The 23,642-nt window shown below is 44.4% G+C and overlaps 2 protein-coding genes across 2 annotated transcripts in view; both read right to left on the reverse strand.

The window, feature by feature from the left end:
* grk3 (G protein-coupled receptor kinase 3) overlaps positions 1–3,287 on the reverse strand; it is a gene marked incomplete at both ends in the record, with an annotated part of 89,702 nt that extends 86,415 nt beyond the window's left edge. The window contains one exon of the mRNA XM_083792957.1: positions 3,175–3,287. Within this exon, the coding sequence (XP_083649083.1) occupies positions 3,175–3,287 (113 nt within the window). The remainder of the gene's footprint in view (positions 1–3,174) is intronic.
* A 5,123-nt stretch (positions 3,288–8,410) lies between these two features.
* cryba4 (crystallin, beta A4) lies at positions 8,411–11,798 on the reverse strand (the record flags this gene model as incomplete). Its single annotated transcript, XM_083793853.1, has 5 exons — positions 11,674–11,798; positions 10,545–10,663; positions 10,149–10,290; positions 9,238–9,380; positions 8,411–8,558 (listed from the first exon to the last, which is right to left on the reverse strand). Exons 1-5 carry the CDS (start codon positions 11,710–11,712, stop codon positions 8,411–8,413), a joined length of 591 nt encoding a protein of 196 aa, XP_083649979.1. The 5' UTR covers positions 11,713–11,798.
* Between the last annotated feature and the right edge of the window lie 11,844 nt (positions 11,799–23,642).

Genomic DNA, 23,642 nt, shown 5'->3' on the forward strand with positions numbered 1-23,642 from the left:
ATTGAGACAAAGTGGGGTGCCTATGGGCTATAGTTCCAAACATTGGAACTATCCCATTGAGACAAAGCGGGGTGCTATGGGCTATAGTTCCAAACATTGGAACTATCCCATTGAGACAAAGCGGGGTGCTATGGGCTATAGTTCCAAACATTGGAACTATCCCATTGAGACAAAGCGGGGTGCTATGGGCTATAGTTCCAAACATTGGAACTATCCCATTGAGACAAAGCGGGGTGCCTATGGGCTATAGTTCCAAACATTGGAACTATCCCATTGAGACAAAGCGGGGTGCTATGGGCTATAGTTCCAAACATTGGAACTATCCCATTGAAACAAAGCGGGGTGCCTATGGGCTATAGTTCCAAACATTGGAACTATCCCATTGAGACAAAGCGGGGTGCTATGGGCTATAGTTCCAAACATTGGAACTATCCCATTGAGACAAAGCGGGGTGCTATGGGCTATAGTTCCACACATTGGAACTATCCCATTGAGACAAAGCGGGGTGCCCTATGGGCTATAGTTCCAAACATTGGAACTATCCCATTGAGACAAAGCGGGGTGCTATGGGCTATAGTTCCAAACATTGGAACTATCCCATTGAGACAAAGCGGGGTGCCTATGGGCTATAGTTCCAAACATTGGAACTATCCCATTGAGACAAAGCGGGGTGCTATGGGCTATAGTTCCAAACATTGGAACTATCCCATTGAGACAAAGCGGGGTGCCTATGGGCTATAGTTCCAAACACTGGAACTATCCCATTGAGACAAAGCGGGGTGCCTATGGGCTATAGTTCCAAACATTGGAACTATCCCATTGAGACAAAGCGGGGTGCTATGGGCTATAGTTCCAAACATTGGAACTATCCCATCGAGACAAAGCGGGTGCCTATGGGCTATAGTTCCAAACATTGGAACTATCCCATTGAGACAAAGCGGGTGCCTATGGGCTATAGTTCCAAACATTGGAACTATCCCATTGAGACAAAGCGGGTGCCCTATATGGGCTATAGTTCCACACATTGGAACTATCCCATTGAGACAAAGCGGGTGCCTATGGGCTATAGTTCCAAACATTGGAACTATCCCATTGAGACAAAGCAGGGTGCCTATTGGGCTATAGTTCCACACATTGGAACTATCCCATTGAGACAAAGCGGGGTGCCTATTGGGCTATAGTTCCAAACATTGGAACTATCCTATTGAGACAAAGCGGGGTGCCTATTGGGCTATAGTTCCAAACATTGGAACTATCCCATTGAGACAAAGCGGGTGCCTATGGGCTATAGTTCCACACATTGGAACTATCCCATTGAGACAAAGCGGGGTGCCTATTGGGCTATAGTTCCAAACATTGGAACTATCCCATTGAGACAAAGCGGGGTGCCTATGGGCTATAGTTCCAAACATTGGAACTATCCCATTGAGACAAAGCGGGGTGCCTATGGGCTATAGTTCCAAACATTGTAACTATCCCATTGAGACAAAGCGGGGTGCCTATGGGCTATAGTTCCAAACCTTGGAACTATCCCATTGAGACAAAGCGGGGTGCCTATGGGCTATAGTTCCAAACATTGGAACTATCCCATTGAGACAAAGCGGGGTGCCTATGGGCTATAGTTCCAAACATTGGAACTATCCCATTGAGACAAAGCGGGGTGCCTATGGGCTATAGTTCCAAACATTGGAACTATCCCATTGAGACAAAGCGGGGTGCCTATTGGGCTATAGTTCCACACATTGGAACTATCCTATTGAGATAGAATGAGCACTTCTGCATTCCATCGTTATACAATGGGCGACAATGCTAGTGTCGCCACTCTCTTACTAGATTACTCTGGGTTCCCAATGTAGGAAATAGCATAATTAAAATATTAATATTTAGATTTGCCAGCGTGCAAATTATAAACGAAATGCACGGGTGTTGCTCAGATGTGTCACGATTCCAACGAGTCACTTGCACAGTTGCTGCTAGCTAAAGGACAACTTTAGGTTGTTTTTTTTTCAACCAAGGTTCATGTTTTAGGTTGTTATTAGAGACAGTAAAAGATGAGTGTTTCACATTTGCTGCTTTCTTTCATTTTAACGATTTTAGCTGTTTTTGACAGTGGGGGCATTCGAACAAGTGGCTAAATATGCACACACACACACACACACACACACACACACACACACACACACACACACACACAGTATGGCAGCCCCTTAGTTATCAGTCAGTTGTTCGTTCAGACACGTGGAAATCAACTACTGTGGCCAGATGTAATTTCCTGGGGTCTAGGAGGACTATAGTAAATAATAATAAAGAAAAGAAAGATTGTGTTAAAAAGACATATTTAGCCACTTGTTGCTCACAAATAGCTATAGAATTGGGAAAGCAGAACATGAAAACAAAATTTACCATAATCTTTTACTTTCTCTAATAACAACCTAAAACATGAACCTTGGTTGAAAAAAAAAAACCCCAAAAGTTCTCCTTTAATAATCTGTTTACCACACACACACACACACACACACACACACACACACACACACACCCCAACACACACACACACCCCAACACACACCCATCCCCAACACACACACACACACACACACACACACACACACACACACACAGCCTAACACACAGGTGCTACATGTCTAAGTGTTACATGCCCTGTGGTTCAATGATTAAAGATGCCCTAGCTCTCTTTCGCTTTGTCCCTACTAGTGTGACCGGTTGGTTTGCAAGAGAGAGTTAACACGCCTTTCATCTCCCCTGGCTGTGTTGTATGGCACAGGCAGGCAGGCACTGATATATGCATCACATCACAGAAGAATGCACTGATATAGTCCCTCATTACATGGAGGACAGAGGTAAACGTAACAAGCACAGGTTTCATCTCTTACCCCATTCTGAACGGGAACCCATTTTGGTGTTATAGCATCATGTCATGCTTTAGCTATTGAAAAATAGCAGACCTACAAGCTCGTGGCGCGCCACGAGCTTGTAGGTCTGCTATTTTTGAAAAGAATCGACTGACATTTTTTTTAGAATCTGATCTCAGGTCAGAATGGGTTATAATCAGACCATAGTGTGTGTCCCCAGTGGAAACCTCTGTATGAATCTGATCTCAGGTCAGAATGGGTTAATAATAATAATAATAATAATAATAATAGTCTGACTCACCTGGGCTCCGGCAGGATGATCTTCTTGCTCGCCCGGGCCGCCGGGGTGGACTTGCTCTTCTCCATGGCCATCAAATAGCTGACATCGGCGAGAACCGCTTCCAGGTCCGCCATCTTCAACCAAGCCCTCTGGGCCAAACAGGCAGGCTGGATGGATCCGACGACGCGTCGATAATCACAACACAGTCAGATTATTAGAGAATTCGGGGGGGGGGGATGTTATAATAAAAAATAAAAAAAACGAGTGGGTCAAAATTAAAACTGTGGCCTCCCTCTCCTCCCTGCCAGGCATCAAGGGCCACCACCGACGTGCATAATGACAACTACACGCCGAAGAGAGTGAGCTGATGGCGGCTGCTGCTGGTGGTGGTGCTGGTGGTGATGGTGGTGGTGGGGACCGACCATCGACCGGTCCGTTCGGTTCGGTTCGGTTCGGGGGGGGTCCGCCTACAGTCACACAGACCGTCTCCTCCGGGCTCCTCCGGGTCAATGAAACGACAATCAATCAATCAATCAGTGTGACAGTCTAGAGACACGGTGACATCTTTTTGACTTGATCGATTATCACGATATTATTATTATTTATATATAGATAATCACCAATAAGGTCGCTGGATGGATGAGAAATACAATCCCATTCAGTGCACAAAAAGAGGGTGGGTGGGTGGGAGAGAGAGAGGGGGTCGTCGGGGGTCCACTCCGACCTATAGAAGCCCCTCTCGTCCAGAAGTGTAAATATTGCAAGTGAACGCTGGGTTTGTAGACAGTAATGTGATCTTGCTGTGTATCCTACATCCACCGCCGCTGCAGACCTGACGCTCAGTCCGGTCAGATGATGATGATGGTTGGTTGGTTGGGGATCCCACGGGTCTTATAATATTATAATGTTGGCAAAAGCAGCAGAAACGTCCACAAAAACACTGCTTTTTCTGCTTTGTTTGTTTCTGTAAATTGTTAGTCTTTTTCTACGAGGGGGATATATATTATTGGAGGTGCCAATAATAATAATAATAAACGTCAGGAAAAAAAAACGAATTAAAAAAAAATAAGAAAAAAAAACACCACCACAGCTACCGAGAAAGTGGATTAAATCGGGGGAAGGTGGGTGGTGGGTTGTTGGGGACGAGATTCAACGATGATTTGCATTCCATGAAATCCACACCGCCGCCGAATGGATGTTTGTGTGCCGCTCCGCTCCGCTCCGCCGCTGCCTGTGCTGTGTGTGCTTCCTGTTTCCCCGGGATTAGACGCTGCTTATCGGCTCAGTCAATCACACCACGCCGCCGAAATGTGGACGGACGGATGGATGGAAGCTCGGTTTAAAAAACCAACCGCTATAAGAGGCTTTTTAGATATTAGCACCGCCGCCGTCCTGTGTCCACTATAGTCCACTACAGTCCAACCAAACGACCACACGGGAATTAAAAAGGTTTTAAAAAGAAATTAAAAAATAATAAGTCACCACAAACAAACAGACAGGGCTTTAGGAGAAGAAGCCTCACACACACACATACACACACACAGCCAGCCACGCGTGTGACTGACTGAAACGGCTTTTTAAACGGCTTTTTTTTTACTAGCTTCAATTAGCTAGCTAAAGCTTATAAATAGCCCCAGCGAATAATAAAACTATCTAACTATATATATGTCCCGAGGGGTGTTATTGAATTAAATCACTGGTAGTCATTGTTAATAAGGTCCAAAATGATTAAAAAATATGTCCCCCCTTTTTCTTTTCCTTTTCTGTCGCAGTAGGATGCCGACCTACCTTCACACACACACACACACACACACTGGAGCTAGCTTTAACGTTAGCGACACACACACTGGAAACCGTCGTGAGAATACAAGCTTCCACAGACACGCACGGACGGACGCATACACGCACGCACACAAACAAGTAACAAGTCGAACGAACACGTCAAGAAAAAGACAAAAAAAAATAAGTCACGAAAAAAAATATATATATATCTATATATATATTCCTCCAAAACGCTTATAATAAACGTTTAAAAAAAGAGCCTATAATGACAGTGATAATCCATTGTCGGTTGGTTCGGTTCGGTTAGGTTCGGTTGGTGGTCGTGGGTCTCAGGGGAGATCGGCGGTGGCTGCATGCGAGCGAGCCCGGCGCACAGCGACCGAACCGCGGGCGTCAGGGGGAAGGTTGTGTCGGTCGGGTCGGACGGACGGATGGATTGTATTGGGGGAGGGTGTGTGTGTGTGTGTGTGGTCTATCATATATATTCGTTCTATTCTTTTACTGTGTGCGTGTGCGTGTGTCACAGACTAGTGTGTGTGTGTGTGTGTGTGTGTGTGTGTGTGTGTGTGTGTGTGTGTGTGTGTGTGTGTGTGTGTGTGTGTGTGTGTGTGTGTGTGTGTGTGTGTGTGTGTGTGTGTGTGTTGCCACACCACCCAGTCAGTCCATATTAATAATAACAAACCGAGCCATTACTGTATATTAGTCAGACCTGTTATTGTAGAGTCTCCTTTTTAAAACGCTCCGATATTTATGCAGCATTATGTCGATATGTATTATGTAATGTGCAGTCTGTGGCGGCGCTGATCCATAGTAGGCTATATATAATATAATATATAATATGTATATGATCCTATAGGCAGGCAGGCAGGCAGCAGTGTTAGTTACATTGCCATTCGGTAGCAGCAGCTATGATACTGTATGATACTGTACTGTGCTGTTAGCAACTGTGTACTAGTCCTCCTCTGCTGCTCGCTGGGCTCCTGATGACTCCGATAATCGTATCGATCCCGGTGGCGACAACGACGATCGTTAATGTCATGTTATTGATGTCATGTTATTACACACGGATTCAATATATATATATATATATATATATGGTTTAGTTTGGTTTAACTGTAATCCCCGTTCCGTATACTGTACTAAAACTAGATCTTCTTCTCTCTGCTTCCTTTTTTTTAGCTAGCCTTCCAGAGCCCAGTGTTGCATTTTCTTTTGACTACCAACTTCCTCCCAACACTGCGGCGCCGAGGTCGCCCGCAAAACGTGGAGTTTAGTTTGGAGGCGCCTAAGTAGAGAGAGTCGGTTGGAGGAGGATCTGGAACGGAGCCTGTAAAAATGTATTTTTCAAGTCAAGGAGTCACTTCCCCCAAAAATTGGTATGCATTTCAGTATTTGTATAATATGTCATTAAAATGTGCTGATGGAATTGAATAGGAATTGACCCCAATGGAAACAAGCCAGCCATGATAGCTGATACTATAGGCTTTCTTTGGGTTTAATTGAAATCCTCTTAAGCAGACCCTGTGTGGGCTACTTTTCTGCAAACTGTTAATAAAGTAGGCCTATTCAATCAATCAATCAATCAATCAATCAATCAAACATTCAAAAGTACTGAATGCTGCTGAACAGCATGGACCTGTGTGTGTGTGTGTGTGTGTGTGTGTGTGTGTGTGTGTGTGTGTGTGTGTGTGTGTGTGTGTGTGTGTGTGTGTGTGTGTGTGTGTGTGTGTGTGTGTGTGTGTGTGTGTCAATGTGCTTTAATATTAAAACGAAACCAAATCTATAGAACAACTCCATCATAATTATGAGTTATGCTTTCATTTTACATCCATGGAAATGTAGTGCCGTGTAGTGGCCAAAACCGGTACTGCTCTCCCATAGTTTATTTCTTTGAGGGGCTCTAGGCCCTCCTATGTACCGGCGGTGGATCAGTGGGTAGAGTGGCCGGATGGCAACCGCAAGGTTGCCAGTTCGAACCCTGTGGGCTCCCCCAGAGTGTGTCCTTGAGCAAGACACTGAACCCCTAAATAATTGCTCCTGATGTGCTGGTTGGTGCCTTGCACATCGGTGTGTGTGTGTGTGTGTGTGTGTGTGTGTGTGTGTGTGTGTGTGTGTGTGTGTGTGTGTGTGTGTGTGTGTGTGTGTGAGAGAATGGGTGAATTTTGGTGTCAGCATCACGTTATGCTTTAGCTATTTAAAAATAGCAGACCTACAAGCTCATATCGCGCCACCGAGTGGCGCGATACAAGCTTGTAGGTCTGCTATTTTTGAAAAATCGAAGAGCGACTGACATTTTTAGAATCTGATCTCAGGTCAGAATCGGTCAATCAGACCAGTCCGGCGGAAACCTCGTATGAATCTGATCTCAGGTCAGAATAGGATATAGTCAGTTAGACTTATAGGGCAGACAGCAGGAATAAAAACTAAAGGTTCCTTTGAACTTTTCTGTATTATAAGTAGTTTAGAAATATTATTTGATTTAGCTTTTCACATTAAGAGTTTTAAAAGAAGCATTTCATTCTATTATGCTTTATAATCTTTGAAATAACTCATGAAATTGAGAGAAAACCCATTAAGATGATGAATACAAATTGCAATGGGCTATTTCCCGCTGGTTAAATATGAGATCGTATACGACTCGCAATACTCAACAACCTCACATTTGAGTTGGTTGTGAATATTATATTATTATATTATATATATATTGAACAACGCTTTTTCTAATTTGAACGTTCATGCCAAAAACAGGCATCGACGTGCATATACAATTCCATGTAGGATTTGGAAGATACAATTATCATGAATCAGAATTCCTGTTTGTGTTGTTTAAGAAGGGTCCATTTGGTTGCATTTGTATGCTCACATAGTTATGGGAGGTCCTTGAAAAAAAAAAAATTAAAAAATCACACTCATGTGAAGTGAGGGAGGCGTGTTCGATGAAAAATCTACACTAATAGTTATGCGGGAACGCCTACTGAGTGGCAAAACACTGATCCTTTCTGACCGTGACAGCCCATAATACATCCACACAGAAAAGCCCTATATCTGATTGCATTAAATGACTTTAAATTCACTGAGTCACTCACTTTGCCACTCGATCTGCGCCATTGACTTTATCCATGCGCATAACCCTCTGTTTAGCTGAATATAGGAGGGGCTAGCACCCCTCAAACAAAGCTTGAGAACCCCTGGATTGGATTGGATGGATGTATGGATGGATCTAAGCGTCTATGCGTGTGGTAGTAGTAACTATATCTGTTAAGGTTTCATTTGTATTGAACCATCAGACACACGTATACTTTGTCATATATACATAATACGCACGCACGCACACGCACACACACACACGCACACACAGATATATATATATATTTGGGTCAGAGGTCAGTAGGGTTTAAGAAAGACAGTTTATTCAGCACTTGGGAAGAGGGTTCAAAGGTTAAGCGTCACATGGGAGAGTGAGGGGGTCAGGAGTTTACTGCTGGATGCGGCGGATGGACTGGATCTGAGGGGTCTGGGAGTGGGATCCGAACTCCCTAAAGTGCTTGTACTCTCCGCAGTGGCGGTCGCACTCCATGATGTACTGGTATCCACGGTAGCCGGGATACTGGTAGCACACGAAGCTGTTTGGAAGGAAGGGGGAAAAAATATATGTTATACATACATCCATACATCATCATCAATGGCAAGAGATGAAGGTACTTAAACATCCAGAGAGATTTGTGAACCAAGGGCTCTATTTCTGTCCATGCTAAAGCCATTATCCCTAAACTACTTACTCATTTTTGTGAGTAGTGTGTGATTTGAAAGAAATTGAAAATGAAATTCATTTTTTTGTTTTACTGCCCTTTATATGAAGAGTTAAGACATGTATTGTTTTGTAAGATGACAACCATCTGTGCTGGCTTTTTCTGGTTGGAGGACTATGAGAAGCTGGAGTTTTGTTTTGGGATGGGGTATTTTTGCTTTGGCAGACTTTTTATGCAAATCGTGGGAAATGAGGCAGAATGTTTTGTTTGTGTAAAAATGTTTCTTGTACACAATGCAATATTGAAGCAATGATATGGTGTGTCCTGTAAGTCCATGTGGGCTGGAATGACACAGAAATAAAGAATCTATCTATCTATCGATCTATCTATCAGTAAAGAAAGAAGGCAAAGTAGTTTAGGGACAGGGGGGTTTTAGCGCTGATGAAATTAGGGCCCCCGCAAGTCTTACAGGGAAAGCCTGCAACGACGACGACGATGATGATGCTTGTGAAACCATGAAAAATAGGAGAGATATAATAATAATAACACTCACGATCCGGACTGCACCCTCAGAGAGCCCACTTCGTTGTTGCACCATCCCATGGCCTGGAGGGAGGGGTAGTCGTCGCTCAGCTCGCCCTTGCGACCCATGAAGTTCTCACGCTCGAAGATGGTCATGCGACACTCCCTGTGGTTCTGTGTAGGACAAACGGGCCAAACAAACACATCACTCATTTAGGACAAACGGGCCAACGGGCCAAACAAACACATCACTCATCTCGCTCAGTAAATAAAGGCTGATTTATAGTCGGTTAATAGTTTGGCCGCCGCGCTCTGATGTCTGGACGGTCTTTTAACTTAAGCCAACGGGGGGGGGGGGGGGGGGGGGGGGGGGTTGCTAATGGAGCCCAGCGGGGAAACACCGGTCAACTATAAGTAGTAGTCTGAAAACCCACCTTTTCAGACTCCATCATGGCCCATAGCACTTACCCCACCCCCTTAGATAGCATTTCTGTTGGCTTAGATATAGCATTTGATACAGACTTATAGCATGTTATGTAGACAGCACTATAATTGCATTGTATATGTAGTCATAGCACGTCATAGTACATATGTATAGCATAGTAGTATAGATATATAGTTTATATGTATAGTCTCATAATATAGATATTCCACTGTTACTTTCTTAGCTTACGCATGTTTTATGATAAATGTTTTTTTATGTGATGTATTCCCATGCTTTTTTGTTCTTGCTTAATGTAAGTCGCTCTGGATTAAGAGCGTCTGCTAAATGCCTAAATTGTAAATTGTATATGGTTTTGAAGTGGTTCAAAGTACACTGAATATTGGGGAATGCAAACAAAGACAACCTATATAGCATAATGGAAAGAGATGCAGTAGAAACTATAGCGATGGTGGCAAAGAATGGGACTCGGTTTGGTTTGGTTTGGCTGTTTGACTTACAGCGCAGGCGATGGGCCTGAAGGAAGTCATCCTCTCGATGTGATAGGCGTTGCTGCCTCCGAAGGCGTCACACTGGGGGTACTCTCCCCTCTCCAGCACGAACTGCTGGCCCTGGTAGGAGGCATGCTCGTAGCCCACCCAGCTGTACACCCCCAAGACAGAGAAGAAGGATGATGATTATTATTTATTATATACACTCTATCTATCTATCGCTAAAAGTGATATGACCAAAAACGAAACCGAAACTCGGTTAGTCTATATATGCTCGTGTGTGTACATGTGTGCACACGCTTTCGTGTGTGTGTGTGTGTGTGTGTGTGTGTGTGTGTGTGTGTGTGTGTGTGTGTGTGTGTGTGTGTGTGTGTGTGCGTGTGTGTGTGTGAGTGTGAGACTCACGCTCCGCTCTCCACCCTCAGGGAGCGCACGGTCTCGAAGCCGAACTCCATCACGTTGCAGCACTCGGAGGTGAACTCATGGCGACGGCCCTGGAAGCACTCCTCGTCGAAGACAATGATCTGAGAGACACGAGCAGGGACACAGGAGGACAGTATGTTAAGACAATGTTCTGAGAGACACGAGCAGGGACACAGGAGGACAGTATGTTAAGACAATGATCTGAGAGACACGAGCAGGGACACAGGAGGACAGTATGTTAAGACAATGTTCTGAGAGACACGAGCAGGGACACAGGAGGACAGTATGTTAAGACAATGTTCTGAGAGACACGAGCAGGGACACAGGAGGACAGTATGTCAAGACAATGTTCTGAGAGACACGAGCAGGGACACAGGAGGACAGTATGTTAAGACAATGTTCTGAGAGACACGAGCAGGGACACAGGAGGACAGTATGTTAAGACAATGTTCTGAGAGACACGAGCAGGGACACAGGAGGACAGTATGTTAAGACAATGTTCTGAGAGACACGAGCAGGGACACAGGAGGACACTAAGTTAAGATAATGTTTTGTAGTAGTAAATGATCCGAGGAGAGATAGGAATTAGGAAGTAGAGACTATGATCTCTCTGAGAGACAAGCAGGAACCGGAAGCACACATGCAGGCATGTATAGAGTAAGGGTCAACTTCGAAACCTCCCAAAGAACCTCAATGTTCCCTGCCGGAACCTCCAAAATCAATATGTATTTGCCTAGAGATTGTAGCCATGTTTTGTTTTAGGATGTGTGGTCATTGTATTTGTATTTGTACAGCGTCTAAGAAGGGAAAGTGATGCTATGTAGTTGAACGGAGATGTTCAGTATTTATTCTACTCTAGATCCTAGCAGAAGAATACTATAGCAGAATAATCCTAGACGCTTGGACATAAATAGACTTGTTATTACCGACGATTAAGTTGCATGAAGGGTATATTGACTTTGAGATCAAGTCACCTTACAAGAAATAGTTGATTATATATCCTGACTTAGACTTTGATTATAAATGCAAGTTTGAGAAGTATATTCTCGTGTGATGTGGAGATCATGTGATTCAGGTTTATAAAATCTGTGTTTCAACGAATTATTCTCACCTTCCAGTGGCCGGAGAACTTGGTGCAGTGATGAGTCATGATTGTCTGTAAAAGAGAAAGAGAAATACATTGGTTTTTTTAAGGGGATTTGGGACAAAAACACTGAAAATTATACACTGCTCACTCTCTCACTCTCTCTCTCTCACACACACACACACACACACACACACACACACACACAGCCCGCTCCATTTCCCAGGTCAACACACACACAAGTTAACCATCAAAAGTTTGCAAACGCTGACTATCGAGCAAATGCGTGACCCCGTGAGCTAAGCTAAGTATAAACACATTATTATATACAGCTGCTGAATAGTTACGGGAAGAAACAAAAATGCAGCTGAAAAGAAAACAGGGCGTTTTGAAAAAAAGAAGTATACAGTCGCTCCAACGGGGCAGGTCAGCACCCCGGGACACTGTCAGTGTCATAAAGTATTCATCACCACCACTTCCATTTATACAGTTTTACACTAACATAGTTCTTTTGTCCCTGTGATGAAAAGGGGCCTGAAGTGCTACAATGCAGAGGCACAATGCAGCTACATTCTATGACTGAGAGGTTCTCTCCACTGTACTGTACTGTGTACTGCCTGGATGCACAGTATAGTAGAGTGGTGGCCTGGATATAGCAGGGTCGGCCTGGCCTGCTATAGTGCATAATAATAATTTGGTTGAAAAGCATCATAGCAGCATCTATTTACAGTTACTGGAGACTATACTGTATACACCAAGGGGGGGGGGGGGGGGGGTTGGAGGCCTCATCTGGGAGGATAGCTGTAGCTTTATCCCATTCTGACCTGAGATCAGATTCATACGAGGTTTCCACTGGACACACACTGGTCTGATTAAATCCTCCTCTTTGTCTATCTATCTATACCTGTGTGTGTGTGTGTGTGTGTGTGTGTGTGTGTGTGTGTGTGTGTGTGTGCGTGTGTGTGCGTGTGTGGCGCCACCACGGGAATAGCAGATCTACAAGCCGTGTGAATATTTAATTATGAATATTATAAATGAATGAATGAATAAATATTATAAAAAAATTAGTAGCACCATAAATAAATAAATTATTTAAAAAAAATATATATATGTATAAATAATATATAATATAAGCTATGAAAAATAGCTTGTAGATTTTTTTTTTTTTTTTGGGGGGGTGCACAACCCTGGTGCCCAACCAGAGTTAAAAAAATCAACCGTGATCTCACCAAAGGACTGGCTGTATGTTGTTGGCCTTATGGGCCCTATGGCTGCATGGAGCCTGGGTGTGTGCTGCTGTCTGTGTGGGGCTAAGGGGGCCTATAGCTGCATGGAGCCTGGGTGTGTGCTGCTGTCTGTGTGGGGCTAAGGGGGCCGAGAGGGTGAGAGTGTGGGCCCTGTGTGTGGTGCCGGTGGCTGGGCCCTGGTGGCTGGCCGGCTGGCTGGGCTAATGGAGGGTGTGAGTGTGAGGCCTGCATGTGTCCCTGGTGGCAGTGCAGGTTGGCTGGGCTAATGGTGAGTGTGAGTGTGGGGCCTGTGTGTGTGTGTGGCGGAGCTGGGCCCTGCATGGTGGCTGGCTGGCTGGCTGGCTGGCTGGGCTAATGGCAGGGGGAGAACAGGAGGACAGGAACTCACCTTGCTTTGATGCCCTTGGGGAGATGTCCTGGCCTGAGAATGAGAGCATGCACGCGCCCCCACCCTTTTAAAGCCTCCCCTGGCAAGGGGCCATGCTGAAAGCACGGGCTCAGCATCGGGGGAGGGGCCTGGCATTGTCCGGCGCCACAAAGGCAGCTTTAATCCATTCTGCGCGGGAACCCCTTTTGGTGTTATAGCATCGTGTTATGCTTTAGCTATTGAAAAAGCAGATCTACAAGCTCATAGCGCGCCACCGAGTGGCGCGCTACGAGCTTGTAGGTCTGCTATTTTTTGAAAAATCGAAGAACAACTGACATATAGAAACATAGCTTTTTTCAGAAAACTGTCAGGATGTAGAAGAACATTTTTAGAATCTGATCTCAGGTCAGAATGGGTTAATCTATAGAGGGAGCAAGAAGTGCCGACGCCCACAATATCACACCCGTGGGTGCCCGATGGACACAGAGAGAGGCACGCGGCTGGGCTGGGCCGGGCTGGGCCGCGCTGGGCCGGGCCGCGGTGGGGCGACAGCAGAGAGAACATCATGGAGATCATGGGATATTAGGGAGGAACTGGAGACAGAAGTGTGATGGCCGACCTCAAAGCCTGCAGACGACTGGCCTCGTCTAAAAATAGGAAAAAAAAAAGTCAAGTCACCTTTTATTTGTAATGTAGCACATTTTAGAAAACCGCACGAAGTTTGAACCAAAGTGCTTTCCATTCAGTTTTTCTCTTTTTTTTTTTTTTTTAACACTTTTTTTTTTAATTTTATTGATGAACAAATGAAAAAACATATGTGTACATTTTGTTGTATCCGACATGTAAATATCCCCCCCCCCTCCCCCCCAATCAAGGTCAGAACAAGACAAATAAAACAAAGACAGACAGTACAAGACAGTAAAAGTAATTAGTAAACTAGTTTTGAAAGTACTAATGAACATAGTAAGAAGAAAAAAATAATAATAATAAAATAAAATAAACAGCATTTTCCATCAGGGTGTGGTATCTAGGTTACATACATTGTATCCATCTTTCAGTTTAGATAGTACATTTCTGTCTACTTACTGAGGGCCTCCAACCAGAGGTCGCCCAATGTCAGGTTTAGTGTGAGAGTATTTCTCTTTTTAATAGATAACTAAAAAACATAATTATAGCAATATACAATATAAAAAAACCTTTATTTTGTATTGAACACTGACATTTAAACGTTACAGAATCTTACATTATGTTACAGTATGTTCAGTGGTAATTGGTTTTATATACGGTATACTTGCCCTCAGACAGAGCTAAAAGCAATCGAGAAGAGGTTTGGTCTCATAGGTTTGAATTGAAACGATAACGGAGCGCTACAGCGTCCAAGACAAGTGAAGAGTTAATGCTATAGAAGGTGATCTAAGCAAAATCATCAGTGAAATACCTGCGTTGCATTTTGGGTTTGGAGGGTATAACCCATTCTGACCTGAGATCAGATTCATACGAGGTTTCTCCACTGGACACACACTGGTCTGATTATAACCCATTCGGACCTGAGATCAGATTCTAAAAAATGTCAGTCGTTCTTCGATTTTTTCAAAAATAGCAGACCTACAAGCTCGTAGCGCGCCACTCGGTGGCGCGATATGAGCTTGTAGATCTGATGGATATGGAGACTGATGGATATGGAGACTAAACTATAGTTTAACTCCCTTATGTTGTGCCAATTACATCTTGGAAATAGCCGATCGTTGTGAGATCTGCTATTTATCAGCATGCAACCATGTGTAAAATGACTTATACTGGATCTCTTGTCCACTATAGTCCCTTCCTAACATGTTTGGTCTAGTTTTTATTTGTTGACGAAATTGTCAGTATACATTTAGTCTTAGTTTTAGTCATATCATAGCTTAGTTTTCATTCAGTTTTCGTTTAGTTTTCATCATCAGTGAAAAAAGGTAGTTGACGGAAAAAAATGTCCGTCTTAGTTTTAGTCGACGAAATCAACACAGAACAGGTGTATAGGAACCAGATCAGAGATTTAAACTTCCTCCCAGTAGAACCCAGGGTTACCATTAAATAACCATGGTCCATAATAACCATGAGATCATACATGGTGAGGTCTCAGTATGTTTAAAGACATGTTTCTCTTGGGTAAAAAAAGACCTGTTTCATCAGAGCCATAGTATAGCAGATCAGAGCCTCCCTGCTTTTAACAGTAACAGTAACGTGTTTAATCAGAGCCATAGTACAGCAGATCATTTAACAGTAACAGTAACGTGTTTCATCAGAGCCATAGTATAGCAGATCATTTAACAGTAACAGTAACGTGTTTCATCAGAGCCATAGTATAGCAGATCATTTAACAGTAACAGTAACGCGTTTCATCAGAGCCATAGTACAGCAGATCAGAGCCTCCCTGCTTTTAACAGTAACAGTAACGTGTTTCATCAGAGCCATAGTACAGCAGATCATTTAACAGTAACAGTAACGTGTTTCATCAGAGCCATAGTATAGCAGATCATTTAACAGTAACAGTAACGCGTTTCATCAGAGCCATAGTACAGCAGATCAGAGCCTCCCTGCTTTTAACAGTAACAGTAACGTGTTTCATCAGAGCCATAGTGTAGCAGATCAGAGCCTCCCTGCTTTTAACAGGGAGGGTTAGGGTTAGGGTTAGGGTTAGCAGTAACGGGCTAGGGTTAGGGTTAGCAGTAACGGGGCCAAAGGATCATTGACTTCCATAGGAGGAGCCTCACATCAGTGGAACGACCTCGAAACCAGCGTCGAAACTGACAACCAATCTGAGGTCTTTTTAAACGGCAGACAAAGGCATGTCACCTGGAAAAGGTCCCCTACAGACAGAGGGTCATTAGTAAATGGTAAACATGTTGGTTTTTTTGGGAGCCTCAGCCGACCAACCCAGGGCAAAGCCAGGAGGGGAAAGAAGCGATCCAGACTGAGGGACAGAAGTGGGACAGAAGTGGGATGGGGGGACCCCGTCCCCCCATTCCCACTTGTCCCACACAAGCGATACTGGAGTACCGGGTTAGCAACTTTACTGCTTGAGTTGCTATTTAATCCATTCTGACCTGAGATCAGATTCATACGAGGTTTCCACTGGACACACCACTGGTCTGATTAACCCATTCTGACCTGAGATCAGATTCTAAAAAGCTTGTAGATCTGCTATTTTTCAATAGCTAAAGCACAACATGATGCTAACACCAAAATGGGTTCCCGTTCAGAATGGCTTAACCCATTCTGACCTGAGATCAGATTCTAAAAAAAATTCTTCTACACATCCTGACAGTTTTCTGAAAAAGCTATGTTTCTATATGTCAGTCGTTCTTCGATTTTTCAAAAAAATAGCAGACCTACAAGCTCGTAGCGCGCGATCAAGGCTCATGCCTTGATGTCATGTTCGACCATAGGCCTATTGGCTATCATTTATATAAACTCATCTGGTGTCTCACATTTTGTTTTAAAATCATGCTTTATTTTTTATTTTTTTGCTATTATGCATGCAGGCTTAAAAACACATCTTGCAGGAAGAGACGACGAGAGAGCTTTACAACAGAAGGCCAACTATTAGTGGACTAACTATTAAGGGCGTTTGAACGCTGATGCAATTGCCCTGTCATCAGTCACAGTGTGGGACAGACAGGGTCTCAATTTGTGGGACAAATGTACAGTAACCCCATTTCTTTCACTCACTGTCAATTATCCATGAAATTAATATATCGGGGTCACTGGCATATGTTTTCAAATGTAATAATGTAATAAATGTAGATTTTGTTTCACTTGACATGAAAAAGTGTGGTTACCACTGCCCTAGGGGACACGGGGAGAACATGTGAGGGTACCTACCCTAGGGGACACGGGGAGAACATGTGAGGGTACCTACCCTAGGGGACACGGGGAGAACATGTGAGGGTACCTACCCTAGGGGACACGGGGAGAACATGTGAGGGTACCTACCCTATAGGGGACACAGGGAGAACATGTGAGGGTACCTACCCTAGGGGACACGGGGAGAACATGTGAGGGTACCTACCCTAGGGGACACGGGGAGAACATGTGAGGGTACCTACCCTAGGGGACACGGGGAGAACATGTGAGGGTACCTACCCTAGGGGACACGGGGAGAACATGTGAGGGTACCTACCCTATAGGGGACACAGGGAGAACATGTGAGGGTACCTACCCTAGGGGACACGGGGAGAACATGTGAGGGTACCTACCCTAGGGGACACGGGGAGAACATGTGAGGGTACCTACCCTATAGGGGACACAGGGAGAACATGTGAGGGTACCTATACCCTAGGGGACACGGGGAGAATATGTGAGGGTACCTACCCTAGGGGACACGGGGAGAACATGCAAACTTCACACGGAAAGGCCCTTTCGCCAACGCCCGCCTAGGGTATGCGGGCACTGATGGCGCGGAGGAGAGAACGCGCCCCCAGCGCCCACAGCGTCCCCGGGGGAATCAAACCCATAGCGGGACATTCTATAGCTGTGAGGCGACAGACAGCACCATACCGACTGTGTCCCTTGTGGTTTGGAATGTTTTTAAAGAAACAGAAATACATCTGTGTCATCCAATAAAAAAAGGAAAAGAGGTCACTGCGCTTTGGTCTGCCCCCCGGGGGTCTCCTCCTCCCAGTGGGACGTGGTCCTTGGTCTGCCCCCCGGGGGTCTCCTCCTCCCAGTGGGACGTGGTCCTTGGTCTGCCCCGGGGGTCTCCTCCTCCCAGTGGGACGTGGTCCTTGGTCTGCCCCGGGGGTCTCCTCCTCCCAGTGGGACGTGGTCCTTGGTCTGCCCCGGGGGTCTCCTCCTCCCAGTGGGACGTGGTCCTTGGTCTGCCCCGGGGTCTCCTCCCAGTGGGACGTGGTCCTTGGTCTGCCCCGGGGTCTCCTCCCAGTGGGACGTGGTCCTTGGTCTGTCCCGGGGTCTCCTCCCAGTGGGACGTGGTCCTTGGTCTGCCCCGGGGTCTCCTCCCAGTGGGACGTGGTCCTTGGTCTGTCCCGGGGTCTCCTCCCAGTGGGACGTGGTCCTTGGTCTGCCCCGGGGTCTCCTCCCAGTGGGACGTGATCCTTGGTCTGCCCCGGGGTCTCCTCCCAGTGGGACGTGGTCCTTGGTCTGCCCCGGGGGTCTCCTCCCAGTGGGACGTGGTCCTTGGTCTGCCCCGGGGTCTCCTCCTCCCAGTGGGACGTGGTCCTTGGTCTGCCCCGGGGTCTCCTCCTCCCAGTGGGACGTGCGTCGACTCGAGGACCTCCCTATAGGGAGACGCCCGAGAGGCATCCTAACCAGATGCCCCGAACCACCTAAAGCAGACCAGTTCATAATATTAATGGAAACGGTTCAGGAAAATGTTTTGGCCCAAAAGGTGGCCTTCATCATCATCATCATCATCATCATCGTCGCTCATCTTTAGTTGTGTTTATTTGGGAGGGTCAGAACCAGTGTTGTTTTCCTCGACTAAAACTAAGACGAAATATGTTCGTCGACTACCTTTTTCCACTGACTAAAACAAATGGAAACTAAGCTACGATGACTAAAACTAAGACTAAATATACTGACAATTCCGTCGACAAATAAAAACTAGATTCAAATCTTATAAAGGGACTAGTGGACAAGACTTCCAGTATAAGTCATTTTACACTTTGGTTGCATGCTGAAAATAGCCGATCTACAAGCTCACAACGCGTCGCGTGTAAAACACTCATTACGACGGCATCAAGGCCCGCCAAAATACATTTTAGTCGACTAAATCAACTGTAGATTTAGTCGACTAAAATCTTTTGACGTTTAGTCGACTAAAACTAGACTAACACTAAGACATTCCAGGTGACTAAAATATGACAAAAACTAAATGAAGTTTCAGTCCAAAGACTATGACTAAAACTAAAATAGAAATTTGCTGCCAAAAACAACACTGGTTAGAACATATCCATGAACACAGCAGACAGAGTTCTACACTTAGAAGAGTTGACCAAGTGTATACCAGTACGTCGGAGTTATAGCAATAAAATGCACCTTTTCATTATATTCTTATTATATTGTTCCTCGATCCCTCCCATTCCAACTGCTCTCCTTTTCATTAGTTTTTTACACCCTTCTCTTAATAATAATAATAAAACTTTATTTGTATAGCACCTTTCATGACATGAAATGCAGCTCAAATTTGCTTTACAGAACAATGGAGAATAAAAGAAAAGCAAGGCAACGACATTAAAAAACAAGCAGTAATGCAGTACAGTGAGGACATGAATTACAAAAAATAAAAAATAAAAGATCAATTAAAAGCAATGTTGTAGAGGTGGGTCTTGAGCTGAGCTTTAAAAATGTCTACAGAGGCTGCCTGACGAAGGTACAGTGGGAGCTTGTTCCATGCCGACGGCCGTAGAAGCAAAAAGCTGCTTCCCCGTATTTTTTTGTTGCCATTTCTTTTAGGCAAAGCGAGCAGGCCAGCAGTGGAAGACCTTAGCGGGCGGTTTGGGACATATTTAGGCAGGCAGTCATGTAGGTAGGAAGGTGCGAGACCATTGAGAGCTTTATAGACAAGTAAAATAATTTTAAAATCAATCCTAAAAACAACCGGAAGCCAAAACTGGAGTAATATGTTCTCTTGACCATATTGTACAGTATCATGTAGCTGTAATGTCAGAACAGTTTTTCTTTTTTACCCCTTTTTCCAATTTATTTGTTTGGCAAACTGATTCCTCCTCACCCCCCCCCCCCCACCCCTTAACCCCTTATCCCTAAACTAATTTGCTTTTTTTTTTTTACTATTTAAAAAAACCCTTTTAAAATAGTTCAAATAGCCGATCTACAAGCTCACAATGTCTCGGCTATAGTTGAACTATTTTAAAATGTTTTTCAAAATAGTTAAAAGAAAAAGGCAAAAAATACGTTTAGGGATAAGGGATAAGATGGAAGCTTTGTGTGTTCTGACCAGTGTTGTTTTTGGCAGCAAATTTCTATTTTAGTTTTAGTCATAGTCTTTTGAATAGTTTTCATTTAGTTTTAGTCACATTTTAGTCACCTGGAATGTTCTAGTGTTAGTCTAGTTTTAGTCGACTATATGTCATGTGATTTTAGTCGACTAAATCTACAGTTGATCTAGTCGACTAAAATGTATTTTGGTGGGCATTGATGCCGTCGTGAGGACTGATCTACAAGCTCACAACGCGTCGCAGCGCGACGCGTTGTGAGCTTGTAGATCGGCTATTTTCAGCATGCAACCAAGTGTAAAATGACTTATAGTGGATCTCTTGTCCACTAGTCCCTTCCTAACATTTTAGTCTAGTTTTTATTTGTTGACCAAATTGTCAGTATATTTAGTCTTAGTTTTAGTCACCATAGCATAGTTTTAATTTAGTTTCCATTTCGTTTTCATCAGTGAAAAAAGGTAGTCGACGAACATGTTTCGTCTTAGTTTTAGTCGACGAAAACAACACTGGTTCTGACTCACCTCACCTGTCCAGTGAGGAGCCCCCATCGGGAGAACATATTAACCCATTCTGACCTGAGATCAGATTCATACGAGGTTTCCACTGGACACACACTGGTCTGATTAACCCATTCTGACCTGAGATCAGATTCATACGAGGTTTCCACTGGACACACACTGGTCTGATTAACCCATTCTGACCTGAGATCAGATTCATACGAGGTTTCCACTGGACACACACTGGTCTGATTAACCCATTCTGACCTGAGATCAGGTTCATACGAGGTTTCCACTGGACACACACTGGTCTGATTAACCCATTCTGACCTGAGATCAGGTTCATACGAGGTTTCCACTGGACACACACTGGTCTGATTAACCCCATTCTGACCTGAGATCAGATTCATACGAGGTTTCCACTGGACACACACTGGTCTGATTAACCCATTCTGACCTGAGATCAGATTCATACGAGGTTTCCACTGGACACACACTGGTCTGATGAACCCATTCTGACCTGAGATCAGATTCATACGAGGTTTCCACTGGACACACACTGGTCTGATGAACCCATTCTGACCTGAGATCAGATTCATACGAGGTTTCCACTGGACACACACTGGTCTGATGAACCCATTCTGACCTGAGATCAGATTCATACGAGGTTTCCACTGGACACACACTGGTCTGATGAACCCATTCTGACCTGAGATCAGATTCATACGAGGTTTCCACTGGACACACACTGGTCTGATGAACCCATTCTGACCTGAGATCAGATTCATACGAGGTTTCCACTGGACACACACTGGTCTGATGAACCCATTCTGACCTGAGATCAGATTCATACGAGGTTTCCACTGGACACACACTGGTCTGATTAACCCATTCTGACCTGAGATCAGATTCATACGAGGTTTCCACTGGACACACACTGGTCTGATTAACCCATTCTGACCTGAGATCAGATTCATACGAGGTTTCCACTGGACACACACTGGTCTGATTAAACCCATTCTGACCTGAGATCAGATTCATACGAGGTTTCCACTGGACACACACTGGTCTGATGAACCCATTCTGACCTGAGATCAGATTCATACAAGGTTTCCACTGGACACACACTGGTCTGATTAAAGAGCTTTCGTCCTACTCCTCCCGCCCCAACAGGACGTCCCAGGCAGTGTTGTTTTCGTCGACTAAAACTAAGACGAAAAATGTTCGTCGACTACCTTTTTCCACTGAAGAAAACTACATGGAAACTAAATTAAAACTAAGCCATGATGACTAAAACTAAGACTAAATATACTGACAATTTCGTCGACAAATAAAAACTAGACTAAAATGTTAGGAAGGGACTAGTGGACAAGAGATCCAGTATAAGTCATTTTACACTTGGTTGCATGCTGAAAATAGCAGATCTACAAGCTCACAACGCGTTGTGAGCTTGTAGATCGGCTATTTTCAGCAAGTGTAAAATAAGTCATTATGACGGCATCAAGGCCCGCAAAAATACATTTTAGTCGACTAAATCACCTGTAGATTTAGTCGACTAAAATCTTATGACATTTAGTCGACTAAAACTAGACTAACACCAATACATTCCAGGTGACTAAAATGTGACTAAAACTAAGTGAAAACTATTCAGGAGACTATATGACTAAAACTAAAATAGAAATTTTCTGCCAAAAACCACACTGGACTCACCTCACCTGTCCAGTGAGGAGCCCCCATCGGGAGAACATATTAAAGAGCTTTCGTTAACAGGACGTAGGAGTACATCCTATTGACACTTTGCCACCTTCCCCTGCACAGCTTCCCTCCCCCGAACAAGGGCCAATAAATTGACGACATGCACATCTTGCCATCAAGGTGCTAACTATAGGTGCAACCTCCCCATAGACAGAACCATTCATCATCAACTTCCCCATAAACAGAACCATTCATCCACACAGAATCTAACTATAGGTGCAGCCTCCCCATAGACAGAACCATTCATCCACACAGAATCTAATTGTATTAAACAACGTCAAACTCACCAACATTGCAGCTGTACGGAAAGCTTGAATTATCCCCTTTCTATCTGCAATGTGTTGGTTTCATATAAAATCCACTGTAGAGACATGTTATGAGCTATATATATACTCCCAGTCAAGAAAGGAAGCAGATGATTTGTTTTCCCCCTAAGTGCTGGAGTTTGGAAGCGCTCGTTGACTATCACTCAACAGCCCATGCTGTTTTTAATTTGCACATAATGCAGGAGGCAGCAGGAGGTTGTTTAACTGATAACGAGCGCTTCCAAACTCTGACACTCTCTTTCTTGACAGGAAGTAGCTCATAGTCATATAATTAGCGCATATATAGCAATGTTGGTGAGTTTGACGTTATTTAAAGGTATATTCAGTGATTTCACTTCAAATATCTTTTTTTTTTTTTTTTTTTGGTAATCCTCCCTACTATAGAGAGTGCTGGCCATATAAGGAGTTCCTCCCTGTCCCCAGTTAACCCCTGGGGGGGGTCAAAAAACCTTAGGTTTCGTTTTTGACTCTCTATCCTGATTGGACGAAAGGCTGGGTCCCACAGCCAAAAACGAAACCTAAGGTTTTTTGAGTGAAATCACTGAATATACCTTTAATATAATTAGATAGGACTCGTCTGTGTGGATGAATGGGATGTGTGTCTATGGGAAGTTGTGCATTACATTCACCCGTTCACACACATTCACACACCGATGGCGGTTGAAACCATGCAAGGCACCAACCAGCACATCAGGAGCCATTAGGGGTTCAGAGTCTTGCTCAAGGACACTTTGACCCTAACTCTGGGGGAGACCACAGGGTTCGAACTGCATGGGAGGAACCCGACCACCACTCTACCCCCCTGACACATAAGGTGGATTCACTCACGCCTCCTCAGGAGGAAGCGAGAG

The sequence above is a fragment of the Protomyctophum parallelum genome (assembly GCF_964188405.1).
Source record: "Protomyctophum parallelum genome assembly, chromosome: 21".
Lineage (NCBI taxonomy): Eukaryota > Metazoa > Chordata > Actinopteri > Myctophiformes > Myctophidae > Protomyctophum > Protomyctophum parallelum.